General features: G+C 50.9%; 1 protein-coding gene across 1 annotated transcript; it reads right to left on the bottom strand.

Moving 5' to 3' along the window:
- Positions 1-1,192: 1,192 nt before the first annotated feature.
- On the bottom strand, positions 1,193-6,457 carry MSX2 (msh homeobox 2). Its single transcript, XM_058815422.1, has 2 exons — positions 6,091-6,457; positions 1,193-2,850 (listed from the first exon to the last, which is right to left on the bottom strand). The coding sequence occupies exons 1-2, from the start codon at positions 6,455-6,457 to the stop codon at positions 2,426-2,428; spliced, it is 792 nt and encodes a 263-aa protein (XP_058671405.1). The 3' UTR covers positions 1,193-2,425.
- Positions 6,458-7,945: the final 1,488 nt, after the last annotated feature.

Here is a 7,945-nt window from a genome sequence, read left to right on the forward strand (position 1 = left end):
GGCGGGGAGAGAACACACGGGGGACACCCAGAGGGGCAAAAACACCTGGTAGGAAGAAATACACCTGGTTAGGGAGTAAAACCACCTGGTTAGGGAGAAATACACCTGGTTAGGGAGAAATACACCTGGTTAGGGGGTAAAAATATCTGGGCAGGGGATAAAAACCTCTGGTTAGGGGTAAAAGGCACCTGGACAGGGGGCAAACACACCTAGTTAGAAGGAGCACACTTGGGCAGGGGGCAAAGTCATCTGGTCAGGGGCAAACACACCTGGTTTGTCCCCGGGTCCCCTCCTAACCCCAAGAGCCCTCCTGCGACATTTCCATGCCGTGGCTCCCCTGATCCGAGCCCGGGGAGGGTGTCCAGCACCTGCTGTCCCAGCCTGGCCCCAAACCGTGGGACAGGGACAGGGACAGCACCCCGGTGCCCTGAAATGCAGCTGGAGCACTGCAGGGCCCCGCCAGGTTTTGCCTGTCCCAGATTCCCCCCAAATCCTTCAGGAGTCGAGACCCATCTCCCCCTAAAGCAGAGTCGAGGGGAGGGCCCCAAGGACAGGGAAAGGCGGACGAGCTGGGAGTGATGGAACCACGGCGCTGTAAAGAACAGAGGCGCCTAAAAGAGGTCGTTAAAAACAAGGAAACCTCATAAAAGCTTTGGCTTTTGACTCCGAAATGTTGACTTGCAATTCACCTTCATGCGCTGCAAATTTGGCTTTAAATCAGATTGAGAAAGGGGAAATAATCATAAAGGCAACCCAAACATTCCTTTGAACTTGACCCAGCGGTGCAAAACACACACGGAGAGGAGGCACCTTTCAAAGGACTCCAAGCACTAACAGACCCACACGCGATTAAACATGTTTTTTCTTTTTTAATTTAATTCGAAATAAGAGATAAGAAATAATAAATCTTCAATAAAATATATAAAATTGTACAAGGCATCCCTTTCAAAGGGATTCTCCTATAATGGGAGATCGGGGGTGAGGGGAAGGGAGAGAGGAAGTTCATCTATAGTGGGTCCCAGGTAGCATCAATGCCTGGGTCAAAACAAACCAAAACCAGCAAAACCTCGTGGCTTTTTTTTTTTTTTTTTTCTTTTCTTTCCATTTTTTTTCTGATTTTTCTTTTTTTTTTTTTAATTTTTTTTTTTTTTGTTTCATTTCTTTCCTCCACAACAGCATGCTAAGAAAATAAATCCAGGAGAAGCTCTGACTTCAGTGCTCCACAGCCTTGGGAGTAACTTCCTCATAAAGTTTAGCAAGAGTAATACAAATAATACAAGAGTTACAAGGAGAAGCCTGGGGAAGCTGCTCCCACCAGTCTCTATCACCTCTCTGTCCTGCTCGTGGGGCTGATTGTGACACCCTGATCTCTCTTTGGAAGGGCTTAAAGCACGAGTCACTTCTATTGGCATCCTCAGAATGGAAGAAAACTCGCGGGGTTCTTCTCTTCAACACAGGCTGTGGCAAACACAAATCATAAAAACCCCATAACATCCCCCGGAATGATTCAACAATCCTTTCTGGGAACAACCCACGTCTTTCTCCCCTCTCTCCTGCTTTTCCGAGAGCATTGCAGAGCCAAGATTACCTGGCTGCAGCCAAAAGTTTCTAAGCATGCCAATAGGAAGAGATAAAAACCAGCCTGCCTAAGAGCCCTCCCTCGCTCCGCACCTCCCCTGCCAGTGCTTTACAAAGGCTGAAGCTATTTATACACAGAAAGGCATCACAGGAGCCACGCTGGGCAAAGCTGGGCTCTACATTTAGGGGCCCTGCTGCTCATCTCGCCGAGGTTCGGGATGCCAAACTTTTCCCTGCCCCCAGAAATGCAGGAATTTGCTGGCTCTGAACTCCACCGAGACTCTACCGGCTCTAGTTTCTATTTACACGTCTCTAGCTACGGGCTCTGCTGTCTTCAAAAGAACAAACCAAACAACAAAACTTCGATTAGACCTTTTTATTTCCCTCCCCCTTGCCCCCAGGTGAGGGGATGGTAACTTAGAGCATGGCTCAAGGGCACTCACCCCTCTCTTTTTAAACCCATTGGGCCCCGCCGGGAAGGTGTCGGGGAATTTCTGCCTCCGTATAATAAATTCGCTTTTTCACCCACTCTTTTTTAACCTAGTTTTACTTGCACTGGATAAAACCCCTACATTTACTCACAAATAATTTTTTTGTTGATTTTTATGCTTTTTTTGGTTTTTTTTTTTTTTTTTTTGCTTTGAGGATCAGACTCTGAGTGCTCAGAGCACTCTCAGGAGACGCCCAACCCGTAGCAAACTCCCAGAACAACTCAGGATGCCAGATAGAAGCGTGCAGAAGGAACGGCCAGCACTGGTTGGGGTTCTGCCTTCTCAGGGCTGGACAGGATCCACCAGGAAGTCTGTCTGTCTGTCTGTCTGTCTGAGGCTTTGTCTGTCGGATCTTCTTAGGATAAGTGGTACATGCTGTATCCAACGGGGGTGGCGTAGAGTCCAACGGGCGGGATGGGGAGCACAGGTCTGTGAAAAGGGTAGGATGTGCCGTACAGCGAGGCAGCCTGGATGGGGGAGTTGATGGGGAAAGGGAGGCTGAACCCCGAGGGCAACATGGGCTTGGCTGCCATTTTGAGCTTCTCCAGCTCGGCCTCCTGCAGTCTCTTGGCCTTGGCCCTCCGGTTCTGGAACCAGATTTTGACCTGGGTCTCTGTGAGGTTGAGGGAGCTGGAGAACTCGGCCCTCTCGGCGATGGACAGGTACTGCTTCTGGCGGAACTTGCGCTCCAGAGCCAGCAGCTGCGAGGTGGTGAACGGCGTGCGGGGCTTCCTGTTGGTCTTGTGCTTCCTCAGGGTGCAGGCAGTGGGGCTCAGGTGTCCTGCAAGGAAGGGACAGGGGTTAGCACAGCAGCAGGGACACCCTAAAGCTCTGCTGGGTGTCCCCTCCAAACACGGCATCCTTTGCCAAAGGGGGTCTGGAAATCTTCTCCCAGTTCACAGCGCTTCGGCTGATGGGAGGGAAATTTTGGCTCGGTGATTTCAAAGGGCACAGGGAATTCACAGGTCACTTCACAGGAGTCTAGAGCACAAACCAACAGCCTGGGCTGCTGCACAGCTCCAGGAAAGCACAAACACCATGAAAGCAGGAGATTCCCAAAAGGACGGTGGGGCAAAAGGAGAGCCCAGCCCTGCTCAGGGTTTCCCCACCAAGCGCAACAAGTGACAGCTGAAGAAGGTCTGACAGTTTTTGTGGTTTTGCTAACTGGACATTTTTTCTTGCTATTATTTTCTTTTAAATCAAGTTTTTCCTCTGCTTATTAATTTTGATTTTCAGTGTGTGTTTTCTGATTATCAACCAGTACAAAAACCCACAAGCTCAAAAAAGAAAGCAGCGCTCTTTTAATTCAACATGCAGCTTTTATAATATTTGCCAATTAAAAAATAAACCAAAACCCAGACAAAACTTCAGCATTTTGTAGCAAATAAAAGCCAGAAAATCCACCACCTATTGTGCCTGCCTTAAACCCCAGCCAGGTTAGGCAATATTCCCGGGATGGCAGAGAGCTGACTTGCCTTTAGATGAATTTAGCACTTCACTAATAATTTTGCAATTTAAAGAATAACTAAAAAGCTGGCGGCTGACTTCAGAAGCTCGGTAAATTGGCTGTGATTCGCTCACTCTGGGGCACAGGACAAGTCACCCTGGCTGGACACAGCAGTGACACCCAGGCTGCTGAATTTGGTTCACATTGTGGTGGTGTCTGCTTCAAGCACTTATCAGGATTTGCACTTTGGGTTTTCTGTACTCGTTTTGCTTTTCTTTCATTTTTTAAAGCTGCTCAAGCACATATAATGTAATTTTAAAAATCCCACGAGGGAATTGTTCAAAAGTTCAGAAAGAGGAGGGAGAAAACGCAGCAGAAAAAGTTAAACTTCTCTTATTGCTCTTCCTGTAGAACGCAAACTACTGAAATACTGAAAACAAAAAAAAAACAACAAAGCTCCTCTAGGGAACAACTTTCAAATATGGCCTATGATCCTACCAGGGCATTTTAATAATCCAGGTGCTCACCGTGACAGCTGATTCACTTCTAAAATTGCATTAAATAAAACTACAGCGACCCTGACTCCCTGCCTCTCCCCACACTGTTCCACGCTAGTTTTAAACCCAATTCCTTTCTCTTCCCAAAGTGAAGCCATCCCAGGACAGGGGCAGATTTTGGGGTGCCCGTGGCTCCCTGTCCCAGCGCCTTCCCCAGCCCTGGGCTGAGCCTGACCCGGCTCAGGCTGCGCACAGAACAGAAATGTGCTTTTCCATGAAATCCCGGGAATATTCCATGAAATCCCGGGAATATTCCATGAAATCCCGGGGAATATTCCCTCCAGGACACAGCCCAAGGGGCTGCCGGGCTCTGGGAACAGCAGGGTCCGGGAATTGCGCTTATCCCGTGCCAGTCCCCAAACTGATTTGTTTCCTCTCACTGATTTGTTTTGCTGGGGTTTTTTTTATCTTTATCCTTCTTTTTCTGGCCAATATCGGACAAAAGAACCCATAGTTTGGAGAGGGTTCCCTCTCCGTGCTCCTCAAAACTCGAGCTTTTCCAGCTTTTCCCCCAGCTCATCCCACCAGTAATATTTATAATAATAAATCGAGGGCTGTTTTTAATGTCAGAACTCTCCATGGACAGGGATTTTGGGAAATGAGGGAAAGAGTCGAGGCCGAAGGACCTTCCCCTCCCTGATCCTCAGTTTTCTCCCCAAATCCCTCTGAAGTCACGGGAACTCCCAGTTACCCAAGTCCTACACAAAACTCTCTTGCCGATCCCGAGAACAAACAATTTTCAAAGAGAAAGAAGAGGAATTTCGAAGGGGAAAAAAATATAGAGGGAGATTATTATTCCGTGTCTGCGTCTGGGGATTTGGGCAGATTTAGAGAAGGGGTCCAAGTAAGGGCACACAGTTTTTTCTAAGTTTTTTCCAGCACAGTTGAGGGTACATGAAAATTAAAAACCGGAGCTACACAGGGAATGCCTTCCTGCTGCCCTCTCCCAGCACGATAGAAATCAAATTAATTCGGGTTTATCATACAAGAAAGGAAATGGATGAAAGCCAAATCGAAATTATTGTTAAAAAAATTAATAAGGAAAGCTGTAACAACACTAAACTTTCCTCTCGCAATATTAGACTGAGGAGTAAATTCCGCGAGACAGTTCACGCCTGTAAAGTCTCTAAGTTAAATAAAGCAGAGTATTTAATTTCCAGCAGGAAAGTTTGGGATGCGCAGAGCAGAGCAGATAAACCCTGTACAGGTGTGCGGCACGGCCGGGATGCTCCTTCCCCTTCTCTGAAAGATGTTCGGAGGCTTTTCATTCCTAAAAAGCGATATTTCCCCCCCTGTTTATTTTATAAGGGATGGCTCCGAAAGCGAAAGGCGGCTCGGGCTGCCAGGGGGGTTTCGGCTGTGATTTGTCACCTCCGCACCGCGCGTCCCTGAGGCGGGGACGGCATCGGGAGGGACCGGGACGGGGGACAAAGGGGTCGGGAACAGTGCGGGGCGCTTGGACACGCTCCGGAGCCAGGGATGGAGGGACAGCCCAGGGCTGGAAGGGACAATTCCCGAGTCTGAGAGATCGCAGCGCACCGCGGACGGGAGAAAGGCGCAGGGAGAAATCGCAGCGCTGTCGCAACGGGATAACACAAATGGACTGAGTGGCTGCCAGGGGGGTGCGAGTCGGGACAGGAGCTGGTCCCTGGTGATTTCTGATCTTTTTAAGGCTTTGAAAGCGGTCTGTGTTCATATACATCCGTGTAGCGATGTATAGAAACATTTAACTCTATAAATACATAATAGTATCAATATATATAGTAATAAATATGTAACAAATGGGAATATGACACACGTATGAATACCTATAAAAGCATAGCGGAAAAGCAGAATATTTTAGGAAAATATTGGAAAGGACCTTAAAATCACCTCCTTCCATCGGCAGCGACACTTTCCCCTAGACCGGCTTGCCCAGGGCCCCATCCAGCCGGGCCTGGAGCCCTTGGATGGGAACACAGGATATAAAATACAGGACCTGTGTGCCGCGCATCCCGCCCGGCCCCGGAGCACTCACTTGGCGGCGGGGAATATCTGCCGGCCTCCTGAGGGATCCAGGACGAGCCGTCCTCCGAGTTCTCCGACTTCACCGAGGCGGTGTCGAAGGGTTTTGTAAGCGCCCCGGGCGGGCTGTGCGCGTCGCGGGAGCCGTGGCCCGCCAGCAGCAGGTTCCTGGAGGTGCCCACGGCCGCCCCGTCCGCGCTGCCGCCGGCCGCGGGCAGCGGCGGCTCCTTGGGGGGCGGCGGCGGCTTCTTGTCGGACATGAGCGCTTCCACGCTGAACGGCAGGCTCGACACCTTCACTTTGTGGTGCTCCTCGGCGCCGGCCGCCGCGCCCTCCTCGTCCGAGGAGAAGACGTCCTTGGCCTTGTGCGGGGAAGCCATGGCGGTGCGCGGAGCTGGCGCTGCCCGGAGTGCGGCGAGCGGGCCCGGCCGCCCCCCTTTTCCCCCTCTGGGGCTCCCCGCCGCTGTCCTCCTTGCCCGAGCGGGGGAGCCGCCCCGCCGTCCAATCAGCGCCCGCCGTGAGCGGTGACGTAGGGCGCTGCCGGCTCCTATTGGCTGAGCGCGGCGAAGGGGGCGGGCCCAGCCGGCGCCGCTCGCGGGGGGTTCCCGGGCCGCCCCCCCCTCCCTTCTCCCGGTCCCAATTAATGACACGGGGTTAATGACACGGGCGGCCCGCCGAGGAGCCGTGCAGGGCTGTAATCACAGCGAAGCCAGGGGAAAAAAAATAAAAATAATTAAGGCTGATGATGAGGCGAAGAGGGAACTTCAGAGGAACGCGGCTCTGCCTCCCCCTCCCCGCCCCTCGCCGCCGGCTCGGCTCATCCCGGGGCTCCCCGGGCTCATCGCGGCACCCCCGGGCTCATCCCCATCCTCCGACCCTCCCGGAGCGGGGTCTGTCCCCCCCTTCCTTCTATCTCCCCAAAAACGCGTCCCTTTCCCGGAGGAGCGGGGTCTGGGGATGCGGGATTCGGGATGTGGGATTCTGGATTAGGGATGTGGGATTCGGGATGCGGGATTCGGGATGAAGCAGACCCCCGGAGAAACGCGCGCCGCCGTTTTTTAAATCAAATAAATCCAATTTATTTTTTTCTTGTTTGCGTTTCCACGGCAGCAGGACACAAGTCGGGCAAAACCACTCTGCAGAGGTTAGATCTGTAATTATTATTATTTTTTTTTCTTCAGCGTCAATTATACACGTGATGAAAAGATGAGCTTTAATAAATTAGGGGCACGCAGCCCTTAATTAAAAGTCATATCAAACCAGCACTATGAAAGCGATTCTCTCACTTTTTGACTTCCTACCAGTGGTATGAATAAAGAGTGTCCTTTAAAAAGCTTTTATAATTACAGCGCGGATAAAAGCGAATACATATTGTTCTTTTCATAATTATTTTAATATTGCGCCGGGCGTTATTTCATGCTGCGCCCGCAACTTTCTCAGGTGCTTAGTTAGTTTGTTTTTGTTGGTTTTGTTTTGTTTTTTAACGTCCGGGGTGCGCAGGGTTTGGGAGCTGTTTTGGTGTCACAATTTATAAGTGAGGGCCGTTTTTAGAGTCACTAAAACCACTGAGAACGGGACAGGCACAACTTCTGTTCCAAACCCCCGAATTCAGGGGCAGCTCGAAGCTGCTCGGTCCTGCAGGGCTCTGACCACGAAAGTTCGGATATATCCCTTCTATTAAACACGGAGGGTTTAACCAGCTCATCTTTTGCTCGATTTGGACTCCTGATTTCCCTGCCAGCTCATGGGGAAGCCTTGGAAGTCCCCAGCCCAGTAAATCGCGAGTTCCCAGCTCGAGGATGGGGTGCAGGGAGCGCCCTGTGCTGGGGGCACTGCTCTGTCCCAAAGCCAAGGGGACTCTAAGGATA

This window comes from Ammospiza caudacuta, chromosome 16 (assembly GCF_027887145.1).
Source record: "Ammospiza caudacuta isolate bAmmCau1 chromosome 16, bAmmCau1.pri, whole genome shotgun sequence".
NCBI lineage: Eukaryota > Metazoa > Chordata > Aves > Passeriformes > Passerellidae > Ammospiza > Ammospiza caudacuta.

What these genes read in the sequence shown, in the direction of transcription:
- MSX2 (XM_058815422.1), bottom strand. Translation starts at nt 6,457, where the DNA reads ATGGCTTCCCCGCACAAGGCCAAGGACGTCTTCTCCTCGGACGAGGAG. An exon ending in CAGATATTCCCCGCCGCCAA is followed by an intron (nt 2,851 to 6,090) that starts GTGAGTGCTCCG and finishes CCTTCCTTGCAG; the next exon opens with GACACCTGAGCCCCACTGCC.